At 48.1% G+C, this 13,302-nt stretch overlaps 1 protein-coding gene across 2 annotated transcripts; it reads left to right on the top strand.

Moving 5' to 3' along the window:
• The first annotated feature begins 5,025 nt into the window (after nucleotides 1–5,025).
• Gnat2 (G protein subunit alpha transducin 2) lies at nucleotides 5,026–12,491 on the top strand. Of its 2 annotated transcripts, none has more exons than XM_057794248.1 (8): nucleotides 5,026–5,143; nucleotides 7,218–7,260; nucleotides 7,512–7,674; nucleotides 8,484–8,626; nucleotides 10,063–10,191; nucleotides 10,378–10,507; nucleotides 11,598–11,751; nucleotides 12,301–12,491. In XM_057794248.1, the coding sequence occupies exons 1-8, from the start codon at nucleotides 5,026–5,028 to the stop codon at nucleotides 12,489–12,491; spliced, it is 1,071 nt and encodes a 356-aa protein (XP_057650231.1). The 2 variants fall into 2 exon arrangements, with proteins under 2 accessions (XP_057650231.1, XP_057650232.1); XM_057794249.1 differs by having other exon boundaries at nucleotides 7,512–7,653; nucleotides 8,469–8,626.
• The last annotated feature ends 811 nt before the right edge of the window (nucleotides 12,492–13,302 follow it).

A 13,302-nucleotide genomic window follows, 5' to 3' on the forward strand; every position in this document is an offset into this window, starting at 1 on the left:
CTCTGTGGCCCTGGCCATTCTGGAACTCTGTGTGCTGGCCTCAAGCTCAGAGATCCACCTGCCTCTGCCTCCCCACCACCTCCTGGCTAAACAGGGGAATGTGAACATGAACTCAATGAAATACAACCATTAGTACTGTTCTTGGAGAACGTTTTAGTCACATGAAAATGCTTACAACATCAAGTTGCTACACAAACAGAAAGGTCCTAATTGTGTGGTTTATATGAGACACACAGAAAAGAGTATACAGAGTTACAGCCTAATCAAGAGGATGGAAATCAACAAAACTCCTGCAGAACTAATCACCCAGCCTCTCCCAGACTTAGAAAGTGGGCTATTCTGAATATAGCCCTTAGACATTGTGAGAAGGTTGGTTTCCAAAAATGAATAAAATAAATCCCAAAATCATCAATCAAGTTCCATGTGACCATATAGAAGGTCATTTATAGTCTGGTAAAATGCAGATTTTGACATAATTTTAAGGGTCAGAGCCTTACACACTGGGCCAGGCCTATGAAGATCCCCTAATCCAGATCTACCTACCCAGCCAATAGGTGGCGATCCTATTCTCCACCCAACCCAGGCAAACCAGTTCTTGGGCGCCTTCATCTTCAAGTCCCACCAGCAACAGCACACCCTTCACTAGATAGCCTTCCCCCACCCCTTACTTGAGGTCACGTGGTCTGTAGTGGTTGTTAGGAAGTCCGCCCTGCTTCCGTCAGTGTCCTACCTACTCACATGGGCAGAATTTCAGTGGGGTTTTATTGTCCATGCAGAGCAGGGCTTGGGGAATGAAGGAGTGGGTCCCCTTGTGGCCTTGGACTTTGTGGTAATGAAGCCCTTAATGCTGCTCCATTCTCTGGGACTTACCTACCTCTAAACACCGCTTCTTCCTCCTCCTAACTGATTTCCACCATGGCTTCTCAACTGGACCTTGCGAACCCCTCCTGACATCAGTATGCTCCCATTTGTCTGAACAGCTTCCCTGCTTTTCTGACCTTCAGCTCCCTCTCTAGTGAGGCCAGCCTGACTAGGAACTGATCTCTTCTAGCAGATACTAGACTTGGGAGAACACAGTCGAAGCTCCCCAAGAATACTTGCCCAGGGCAATTTCCTATGCCCCATCCTATTCCCAGACCTTTCTAGAATCAAGCTTGACCCAGCATCAACTCAGTCACCCAGAACTACAACAGCACCAAGCACTTGCCTCTGTGCTTGTCTGCAGGTCGGCCCTACCTGACACTCCAGGCCCGTCACTGGCTGCTCCGTTTCCCTTTCCTCACCTCCCAGCGCTCCCACCCTTTCCTGTCCAGTCCCATCGAGCTTTGCAGTCTAAGCTCATGTTTATACCTTTTCTCTTTCATCCTTTCCCCTCCCCAGACTCTTATCTTCCATTTCTGCTGACCTGGCTCCCTGTGGAAAGTCTGTCCATTTCACAATCACCGCTTGCTTTCAATATTATCGTTATTTAAAATGTGGTCTTTCTGTAGCTCAGGCTAGCCGAGAACTCAGGATTCTTCTACTCTGACTTGCTGCATGCTTTGTTAAGGGTATGAGCTGTTGGCTTACACACACACACGCGCGCGCGCGCGTGGGCTTGCGCTCTTTTTGTAAAACTCACAATAGATGTATAATTGCCTCTCCTACCAGGGGGTGGAAGCAAGGTTTTCTCAATCTCCAACATTAGCATCAGCCCTTTAATTGTTATTCTGCTTTCCTCAGCCTCCTCACACAGAAAGGCAATTCTTCCTGTGTTGGTGCCCCACACTCACCTGGGGCACAGCTTCTCACAAAATGTGAGACTGATCCTGAGAGCTCCTTCACTTAGGAAGCATGCCCAAATTCCCGCCTGCTTTCACTCAAAATGATACGGCCACCTAGGGCTGTGAACCAAACCCCTGGCTTCTGTCAGGCCTCATGCAGAGGGGGGACCACTACTCTAAGAGAGGCACTCTGGGAAGGCAGGCAGTCTGAGAGTGTCTCAGCTCAAGCGTGAGAATGGGGAGCTTCCTCCTACCGCTTGTGACCAAGCAGAGGCAGCACCAACCAGAGTCTGGAGCAACAGCAGCTGGGATGAGAAAGGGTGCAAGTGTTTCAACATGTGTTAACCGAGCTGGGGGTTTCTCTCAAGCACAGGCCCGCTGTCCAGTTTCCCCATTTGCTCAACGGTTCGGTTCTTTTTCTCACTCACGGGGATGGGTGGGGGGCTAGGGAAAGGAAGACTATTGACTTCTCTGTTTACCAAACTGCGTGCCATGAAAGCAGCTGCAGAACCCACCTGCAGCAAAGGCACAGAAACCGCCAGCGACATCTTCTGCTGTCCCCTTTTGAACAGTTGGGCCTTCAGTGCAGGTCTGATCTGGGTCTAAGTTACCAATACTGTGGGCAGGGCAGGGCAGGGCAGGGCAGGGCAGGGCAGCCAGCGCTGGAGGTATAATTACTGGAACCTCCTAGCCAGGATTCCAAAACAGCCACAGTTTCAAAGGGACTCTTGTTTGTCCTTAAGTCACTAGGCACTTGCCAATTTTTGACTGGGAAAGCGGGATTGCCACTGCAGGCCCTTAGCAGCCATGTCCCTCATCAGTCTCCAAGACTCTGGGAGGAGGGCAAAGGAAGATGATGAGCCACGGTTCCGAGTATGCGGTTCGTGGGGGACCTCGCTTCTCCTATACTGCCGCTGTCACACAAGTTTGGCTCTAAAGCTGCCACCAGTCTGTTTATCCTAAAGGTTCTTTTCTGCCTTGGCTCTTCCTGGAAATCATCTGGGGAAAAACTTAAATCTCATGCCTGGACATCCAAAACAATTTACTATCTTTAAACACACACACACACACTGGCATGCACATGGGCCTGGGTTTGATCTCCAGCACAAATAAACCCGGTGTGGGGGCACATTAACTGTAATCACAGTGCTTTGAAGCTAGGCTACATGAGACACAGTTTTAAAAAAAAAATCTTTCTAGTAAATGCCAATGTATACATCCCAAATTTACTTTTGTAGGGCGGAGTTTTCAAACTTGCCAGATGATAATAACCACTTATAGTAACTTCATTTTAGCTTCCAAAATGAATAGTAACCGAAATTCTAAAACACATCCCTTACAAGTATTTCTAACTATTTTAACATTTTTGAAAAGCCAGGTGATCTCACAACCATATTTCAGGAAACAGACATAAGAAAGGTATAGGCAAGTCTGGGGAGAAACAGTTCCTTAGGGCAGGTCTTCCCAACCTTAACACCCTGTGGGTCACCCAAGGTACTGTTAAATCCTGATTATTTATTGGGCTTTCTGAGCTGATGTCTGAGATTGCCTTTCTAACAAACTTCTAGGGCCTCTGATGTGCCTGCTCCTTGCGTGACAGTGATTCTCAGCCCGTGGACTGCGACCCCTCTGAGGGGCTGAATGGCATACAGGAGTCGCATATCGGGTATTTTACAGATCAGATATTTACATGACGATTCATAACAGCAGCAAAATGAGTTATGAAGTAGCGCCAAAAATAATTTTACAACATGAGGAACTATACTAAAGGGTCACAGCATTAGGAAGGTTGAGAATCCCTGTTCTAAAGTATCTCAGTCCAGCTGAGGTGGTTGCACTGGGAAGACTCATTTAAATGAAACTACTGGAGCCCGGTGGTGGTGGCGCACGCCTTTAATCCCAGCACTTGGGAGGCAGAGAAAGGCGGATCTCTGTGAGTTCGAGACCAGCCTGGTCTACAAGAGCTAGTTCCAGTACAGGCTCCAAAGCTACAGAGAAACCCTGTCTCGAAAAACCAAAAAAAAAAAAAAAAAAAAAAAAAAAAAAGGAACTACTGGCCTTGAGAACTATGGCCAACGAGGTGCATTCAGTGTCTGTGAGGCAACTGTGAGGTTGCGCCCTCACCCCCACAGGACAGCCAAGATGAGGGCGAGGGAGCAGAGCTATTCCAGCCTCTCCAGAGGCAGAGTTCACGTGCCCAGGAGAGAAGCTTGTTGTGTAAGGTGACGTGAAGTTCACTTAGCCAAGTGTAACTGGTGTGGGGTAAGGGGAAGCAAGGCAAATTTCTCTACCACATACTCCTTTTCCTTTGTCTTCATTAAGCAAATATTTGATGAGGACTCACTAGTAAACCACAAATTCAAAGTCGAATCAGATTTAATCTGTGAATGGAAGAAATGTACAGTAGTAAATCAGAAAAACAAAGACTCAGTTGGTGGTGACACATGATTTTAATCCCAGCACTCAGGAGGCAGAGGCAGGTGGATCTCTTTGAATTCAAGACCAGCCTGGTCTACAGAGCCAGCTCCAGGACAACCAGGTTATACAAAGAAACCCTGTCTCAACAACAATAAAAGAAAGAAAAGAAACTCTCTCTCTCTCTCTCTCTCTCTCTCTCTCTCTCTCACACACACACACACACACACACACACACACACACGGCATTCTGAGAGATAAGCCGGCACAAAGCAACAATAACAACTCCTGGAACAGACGTCTTTGCCAGGACTATCCCTTTGATTCCCTAAAACCAAGACTTTGTAAACTCAGCTAGGGAATCACTCTTAACCTTCAGCTCTTCAGCTCTCCAATGCACATGAACCCCTGGAACAGTGACTTGCAGGCTTGCATGAGCTCTTCAGAAGGGAGGAGGTGGCTGCTTCCTCCCAGGGCTCCAGTACCTGTATTCTACCCAGCTGTGTCAAAACCCAGGTCATTTCCCTCATTAGAGACCATCAGAGTCTTTGCCCTTTGCCTGACTGGCAAAGCTTTTAATTAGCTTACCCTGTCATACTGCTAGACATAAAGGGGACAATCCCTAGACTCAGAAGCAGTTCTCCAGCTGGAGGAGGGAGTCTCAAAGCAAAGCAGCCAGGGTGCGAGAACCAGCAAGCTGTCCACACTGTCACTAATGTTTATGGGAGCAGGAGACTGTTACTCTATCCCAACCCAGGTTTTCTTTATCTCGATCTCACAGACAGGAGCCGTACTGGAAATTTTTCGGAGCTAGAGAAAGCGGTTCTCTTCTGAGGAGACAGCAGAAATGGGGAGTGGAATCAGTGCCGAGGACAAAGAACTTGCCAAGAGGTCCAAGGAGCTGGAAAGGAAGCTGCAGGAGGATGCTGAGAAGGAAGCCAAGACGGTCAAGCTGCTGCTGCTTGGTGAGTCACATGAGATGGGCTAGCGGAGGGGAAGATTAACACTCTTTGCCTTTCTGGTGGGTTGATGGTGTCTGGTCAACCCCAAGGGACGGGGAGGGCTAGGCATGTTCTCATCCTGATCCAGTCCTCAAGCTAAGAAACCAAGCAGAGCTTAGAGCTAAGTTAATATGGGGACCCAGAATGTCACGGTCACTGGAATTGTCTTGCTTTTCCTTGAACTATTAATAGTGCAAGGACAAAGCTGGGCTACCCAACTGCAACACCTCTTTTGGGGTTCAACAACTACCAAGAACCCTGGCCATGCAGGCACACCCCAATCCTGCAGTCAGAGAACTGTGGTATACGATAAGATAGGACTCTCTCTCTCTCAGCAATGGATTCGTAAAGCACCACACCATCCCAACAGTCTCAAGGAGAAGCCTATTGGCTTTTGCCAAGGAATCTGGATTCTTCTCCTTGCTCTCAAAATAAATGTTGGAGCCTGGTAAGGAGGGGAGGGCCACAGGGAAGATGGAGTGTTTAACAGAAATGCCCTCCTGGCTTTCTGTTAAGTAATTGCTCTAAAGCCCCTGACATCTGGAAAGTTCATTAACTGGAGGTATTGTAAGCAGATCACTGGTTGGTGCAAGAGATGATACAGCACTTCTGTGGGTCAGTCATGGGAACCAATCATGGCTTCAAACAGAAAACAAGCAACTGACACCTGGCCCATGAAAAAAAAAACCACAAGAAATAAAAACACCAGTGTTACAACTGAAGTGGGACCATTGATCTGTGTGTAGCAGAAAGCTGGCTGCCTGGGACAGTTTCCATGAAGAACCTGGGGACTTGAAGCAGTAAAGACCAAATGCACACTAAAGGGGCCATTTGTGAGCTGGACCCAGGCTCCGAGGAACGCGGGAGTTACACAGGAACAGGGGCTGATGGACCCAGCCTCTGCCGAGGAACACGGGAGTCACACAGGAACAGGGGCTGATGGACCCAGGCTCTGCCGAGGAACGCGGGAGTCACACAGGAACAGGGGCTGATGGACCCAGGCTCTGCCGAGGAACGCGGGAGTCACACAGGAACAGGGGCTGATGGACCCAGGCTCCGAGGAAAGCGGGAGTTACACAGGAACAGGGGCTGATGGACCCAGCCTCTGCCGAGGAACACGGGAGTCACACAGGAACAGGGGCTGATGGACCCAGGCTCTGCCGAGGAACGCGGGAGTCACACAGGAACAGGGGCTGATGGACCCAGGCTCCGAGGAACGCGGGAGTTACACAGGAACAGGGGCTGATGGACCCAGGCTCTGCCGAGGAACGCGGGAGTCACACAGGAACAGGGGCTGATGGACCCAGGCTCTGCCGAGGAACGCGGGAGTCACACAGGAACAGGGGCTGATGGACCCAGGCTCTGCCGAGGAACGCAGGAGTCACACAGGAACAGTGGCTGATGGACAAATCTTTTAAGTCTAAGCAGATTGTCTAGGTTCAGGGTAAGCAGTTTAGAGGAAACAACCACAGGCAAGGTGGGAGGGGACGGAGGGATCAGGTCAGTAGAGAGGCCTGGAAGGACTGTGAGTAACTGATGGACAAGAGGACACTGGAATGTTTCAGCTAATAACAGACACCGTCATGGTAGGAAAAACAGCATCTCAACAAAGAGCCCCAGCTCTTTCCAATCCCAACCAAGACTATTTGTGTCTAAACAGGCAGCGTGACTATCTTAAAGGAATATCTACAAGTCTATCAGTGGTTCCCAGTGGGGAACTTTTGAGCCCCAGGGGCCACAAGGTATGTCTAGAGATCCTTGGTTGTCACAAACTAAGAGTGGGCTGCTAGTGGCCTCTAGTGGGTAGAGACCAGGAATGGTGCTAACCAGCTTACAATGTATACGATAGCCATTTAAAAAAAAGGAATCCAGGTCTCGATATAAACAGCGTTAATGAGGACAAACTGCTGTAAATCCAGGTGGATGAGCCTAAAGCTCATGGTGTCTCTCAGTAAGTCTCCCAGAAAAGTCACACACCATGTTCTGGACCACTGGGGACAGCCGGTGGAAACTGACGGCATTGACATTTGCCTTCCAGGTGCTGGGGAGTCAGGAAAGAGCACCATCGTCAAACAGATGAAGTGAGTGGAACACAATCCCAGGAGGACTGAGGTGGGGCGCCATGGAGCCAGTGTTGGTCCAGTAGAAGGGTCCTTAGCGCCAAAGAACCCTGGGCTAAAGACCTGATTTTCAGTGTCCCTCCCCTCAACCTGCACTAGGAGACAGCAGTAGAAACAGGTGGTTTCCTATGACCCCTACATCCCCTAGACTCCCAGTCCCTTAGGTCTGGTTCCTCAGGTCCCGCCAAAAGTTTAGTGTCTGTTCCTTGAAGGATCATTCACCAGGATGGATACTCTCCAGAAGAATGCCTAGAGTTCAAATCTGTCATCTATGGGAACGTGTTGCAGTCCATCCTGGCCATCGTCAGAGCCATGGCCACACTAGGCATCGACTATGCGGAACCAAGTTGTGCGGTACGTGATGAATGTTATCTGGTTCAGGGTGGAAGCAGTAGACAAGAAAACCACAAACCACAAGGAAAGTCGGGTAAGAAAAAGCTCTGTGTGACTCAAATTGCATCTGCTAAGCTTCAAATCACTTTAATCCTAGTAAGGTAAACAACCTCTACCTTTATAATGAATTTTTTCTTAAAGATTTATTCATTTATTTATTATGTATATAGTATTTTGCCTGCATGTATGCCTGCAGGCCAGAAGAGGGCACTAGATCTCATTACAGATGGTTGTGAGCCACCATGTGGTTGCTGGGAATTGAAGTCAGGACCTTTGGAAGAGCAGGCAGTGCTCTTAACCGCTGAGCCATCTCTCCAGCCCCTATAATGAATGTTTATGAAATCAACTCCCAGCATCTTTTTGCCTCTCAACCGTATCATTTAAATTCTTTCCTTGAGCTTCTAGTCCTAGCCACAGGACTTTTATAAGCTAATACTAGCCTTGTATACACTGAAATACACAGGCCAGTGTAGCTTTTACGTTTCCAGTCCCTGCAGCGAAGGACCTATACCTTCTAGCCGTCCACTTTCAGCCTGATCTGAATCTAGCACCTGAAGGATCATCTGGTACTATCCTCTAGGCATCCCAGACTAGCTACATCTGGAGAGCATGCTCAAAGTAAATTAGCATATTTCCTTACACTGCTCTCTCACTGAGACTGTTCCACCTTAGGCTTTGGTAGCAATGCCTACTTTCCATCCAGTAAGTTCCCAGAAACCTGGACAGTCACTGATGTCCTCCTAGCTCATTCTCAGCCACATTTCTGGATTACACAGGATGCCGGTCGACAGCTCAATAACCTGGCAGACTCCACTGAGGAGGGGACCATGCCCCCTGAGCTGGTGGAGGTCATCAGGATGTTGTGGAAGGACAGTGGCATTCAAGCCTGCTTTGACAGAGCTGCAGAGTTCCAGCTCAATGACTCGGCATCTTAGTAAGGCTCCGGGTGGGAGGTGGGATGGGATGATGTTCAGGAGAAACCTCACCCAGCTTTAAGCGCCAGGCAGTGGAAGCCGCAGACCCACAAACTAAACTTAAGGCTGTGGGGACATCTGCCAGTTCCCTCTGTTTTGCATTTCTTTACACTGCCTCCCTGCAGCCTACAAAGCTGAAGACACAAAATTCAAAACAGCAGTTCTGCTTAGCAGCCCTTGGTCCTATCTCAAGAGGCAAACCAAAGAAAGATGGCCATGCAAAGTTGGTTCCAGAAAGATAAGGGATACAGCTATCAGCCCCCCACAGTACAGTATCAGAAGTGGGCATGAGCTGTAAGACCAAACAGACCCATGTTTACCCCTTGGTCACTTCATCTTGAGATGTTACCATTGAGTTTCTGGAATCCTCCCTTAGGAAGGTTGTCCCTGCTAGGGCACAACATACAGTACACCTCAGAATCCTTGCTTGTACACTAGCCTTCAAAGTTCATTAGCCCCACTTTCTGGTAGAAAAATTACAGCCCAGTGAAGTCAGTTAGTGCGGCAAAGACTGTGCATAAACAGCAGCGGCTGCCCTTGGCTCCAGGTCCGGGCGACTACAGAGCTGAGCTGTAGAGCAGGCCACAGTGCTTTCTTGTTCTGCGTTGCGACAGGGGCTGACTGCCATGAAACTCGGTCCTCCCAAGGAATCCCTCTGAAGTTTTCCTTTATCTGTAAAGGGGGACAGGAATCTCAAAGTCTCCCAAGATTTAGTGAGACTTTAGATGTGAAACTACACAGCGTGCATTAGACATTCCTGTCAGTTTTCCTCCTGCTCCATCTTAGGTCATTTTAGTTCACAGCTGCCCTCTGTCCACCCTTCGTGAACTTCCTCATGTTCTCAGGAAAACGGGGCGCACAGTGATGCGTCCAGTTTAGCTGATTCACAACCACCCTGAGCTCACTTTACAGCCCTCCGCTGGTTAAAGTCCTCCACAGCTATCACTTCGTCCTAACAATTTCACTATGGATTTAGAATGCAAAGAAGAAATCATATCATACTGAAACATTTAATAATTCCTTAGTATCTCCAAATATTAAAGTGTGTTCACATTCCCGGTTGACTCAGGGGAGAAGGCCCACACATTGCCTTGTCTGTGTCTTCCAACTCTCTCTCAATCTGTTTCCGGTCTCTTGATGGAACTTTGCACACATTTAAATAAGTCTTATTCAAGGGTCTAGAAAGGCTTAGTCAGGAGGACAGAACACCTGTCTCAGGTGGATGTGGCCCTCAGCCCCTTTCCTTCCCCTAAGCCCATAAGCATTTGTACGATCCTGGTACAGCGATGTGGACGCCAGCCCTGCTTCTATTAGCGTGTGACTTAGGGGAAGACCCTGTGCCTCCTTTAGTCTGGACTGCAGACTGGAACATCACCAACACCACTCTCTCCCCTAGCTACCTGAACCAGCTGGACCGGATTACAAACCCTGACTACCTCCCCAGTGAGCAAGATGTGCTCCGATCCAGAGTAAAAACCACAGGCATTATAGAGACCAAGTTTTCTGTGAAAGATCTGAATTTCAGGTCAGCATTCGGTTCCCTGGGGGCATCTTGGGTCTCACAGCTTGTTTCTTGGCCTCTGCTGAAGCCCAATTTGGAATTACTGTCCTCCTCCTGCCTCTCCTATTTCTGATTTTGCTACTAACTGGCCCCAAAGGCGAGTGACTCACACGCTGGCCACACCCCTGATAACAGCTGCTTCTTCCCTAGGATGTTTGACGTGGGAGGGCAGAGATCAGAGAGGAAGAAATGGATCCACTGCTTTGAGGGAGTCACCTGCATCATTTTCTGCGCGGCTCTCAGCGCCTATGACATGGTGCTGGTGGAAGACGACGAAGTGGTGAGAGACCCTGTCTCTAAATCTTGTCGTTCCATTGCCCAACTGGCTAGAACTGACAGCCTAGACATCTCTGCCTGGAGCTTATTAACTCTAGAAAATTCCCTTTCTTCTGCAGGTTTGAGGTTTGTACTTTAAAGCTCCAAATTTTCTGAGCAAGAGTTTGGTGTGCGATCAGGAGTCCAAGCATTGTAGTGCGGCCATCACAAAGATAGAGGAAGTGATGCTAAGCGGAGCAGATAGATAAAATGGGCAGTGCAAGGACTTAGGATGTCTACGCCAGCTCCCTTCTCTTGATTTGAGAAAAAGAAGCCAAAGATGTGGAAACACTAATTTCACATAAACGTCTATTCCATGTTGGCCAAGTGCCCAACAGAAATACAGCTTTGTTGTCCTTCCCATGTCAGTCTGAGTGTACCAGGTATGGAAGTTATCAACAGCAGGAGCGCTACCAGTGAGGAGACTACAAATCAGTTTTCCCTGATTAGATGACAAGAATGAATTCCAGTCAGCTGATGGCGCACTTCAGGTCCCTAACCGCTCACCTGACATGGGGACTGGCTGACTCTGGACTCTGCACACATATCTCCCCAGTGCCGGCGGTATGGCACTGGGAAATCCTCCAGCCCTTACCTGTGGCACTGGGGTCAGAGAATCCACATCAGCCATGCCCCAGCTGACAGAAGCCTAGCAAAATCATCCTGGAGATGCAAGCAACAAAGTGCTGATTTGGGCCTGGTTTCAGCCTAACTGCAGCACTATGAATACTATCTGGACTCTGGAGCTAAAGATCTCCACACACATGGGTGTTCCTCGCCAGGGCCAGTTAATACCACAGATCCATGTCCTCTCTAGCATTCATAACTACAAGGAAACTGAGACTCTGGAATGTTAATAATCTCCCTCAAATCAAGCTATTAAAATGACAGAAGGGAAGTTTGAATGTTTGGTTGTCCCCCACCACACTAAAAACAGATGATCTGTTCCCCTGCTTTCCCTTTTTATTTGGAACACTGGCCTGTTCAGTTAGAACAGGAATAAACAGACATCCACCCCACAAGCTGATCTGCTATTTCCCACGTTTCCTCCCCAGAATCGCATGCATGAGTCTTTGCACCTGTTCAACAGCATCTGTAACCACAAGTTCTTTGCAGCCACCTCCATTGTCCTCTTCCTCAACAAGAAGGACCTCTTCGAGGAGAAAATTAAGAAAGTCCACCTCAGTATTTGTTTTCCAGAGTATGATGGTAGGTGCTGACTGCTGCAGACAAGAGTGATGGGCTTGCCTCATTCCAGGGCAAAGGGAATAGTTTTAAGGTTCAAGTTCAGATGTTTCTGGAATAGAACAGATATATACACCAGAGCCACCGACTGTTCCAAGGATACCTATCAAGAAGCAAAAATGGAAACACAGGGAACTTTCCTCTGTTCTGCTTCACTCAAGTGAGAAACACCTGCATGCATGACAGTCTTCACTCCTGACAGTCACCTGCATGCATTGAGTCTTCACTCCTGATAGTCACCTGCATGCATTGAGTCTTCACTCCTGACAGTCACCTGCATGCATTGAGTCTTCACTCCTGACAGTCACCTGCATGCATTGAGTCTTCACTCCTGACAGTCACCTGCATGCACGACAGAATCCTCACTCCTGACAGTCACCTGCATGCACGACAGAGCCCTCACTCCAACGGTCCCTGATCAAATTTGTCTAAAACAATATTCCAAGAAGCAAATTAGCCACCTAAAAATTGAGCCCTACAGGTTAATTTATTCTACTTTTTTTTTAAAACCAGGGAACAACTCCTATGAGGATGCCGGGAATTATATCAAGAGCCAGTTCCTTGACCTCAACATGAGAAGAGATGTCAAAGAAATCTACAGTCACATGACCTGTGCGACAGACACACAGAATGTCAAATTTGTGTTCGATGCAGTTACAGATATTATCATCAAAGAAAACCTCAAGGACTGTGGGCTCTTTTAATGCTCGGTTCCTCGGGTGCACATTCTACAAGCAGACTTAGAATCTGAGAGACTTCGGGCAGAAGATGAGTCAACAAGTGCCGGGACATGACAGACAAGCCCATTCTGTTGGAGATACAGAAGGAACACTTACAACTGTCTTTCAAGTAGTGTGGCTAATACAGTTTAACGAATGCAAGGCCAAGGAGCCTAAGACCCAGGTTCCAGTACTAGTTCTGCTTAGTAGAGTAGAAGCACTTCCATTTTTCCGAAGCAAGAGTCCCTCGTCTGTGTTTTGAAGGTAACCTCCTTACCTACTTCACAGGACTATCCTGAGGAGCACAAACCTCACTGAAGAGAAAGCACCTGGAAGCTGCTGTGGTCGGCTACAAAAAGCCCATGAAGGTTGCAACTACCACACTTGGTTATTAAGAGTAAATTATCTAAAAATGTAAAGGCAAACCTTCCTTACATTGAGCGATAAACTATTAAAAATTAAACCTGCTCCTGGGTTTTTACTAGCAGATCAATATGCCTCAGCTCAGACACCCGGCTCACTGGATGAAGGATGTGAGCCTACTCGTTTCTAAGGCACTCATTCAGAAACGATCATCCTCATTAAAAATAAGTTATCTCTCTCCCTTACCCTGGGTGCCCAAACAACTTCCTTTCTCTCTATAAATAACTGCTTAGCTATCTATGTAAGAGTGTGTGGCTGAACTCGAGGACACCAACACACTCCCACTTAGGACGTTACTGCTGCCACTTCTGTATCATAGAACTGGAACAAGAGACCAATCTGATTCTCATTCCAACTGCTCCAGGCTTCCCAA

Source organism: Chionomys nivalis, chromosome 18 (genome assembly GCF_950005125.1).
Source record: "Chionomys nivalis chromosome 18, mChiNiv1.1, whole genome shotgun sequence".
NCBI lineage: Eukaryota > Metazoa > Chordata > Mammalia > Rodentia > Cricetidae > Chionomys > Chionomys nivalis.

Excerpts from the sequence above, each read along its gene's own strand:
- Gnat2 (XM_057794248.1), top strand. The coding sequence starts at position 5,026 with ATGGGGAGTGGAATCAGTGCCGAGGACAAAGAACTTGCCAAGAGGTCC. Across the intron at positions 7,675-8,483 it reads TACGTGATGAATGTTATCTG|CTCAATAACCTGGCAGACTC; the intron begins GTTCAGGGTGGA and ends GCCGGTCGACAG. Across the intron at positions 11,752-12,300 it reads TTGTTTTCCAGAGTATGATG|GGAACAACTCCTATGAGGAT; the intron begins GTAGGTGCTGAC and ends TTTTAAAACCAG.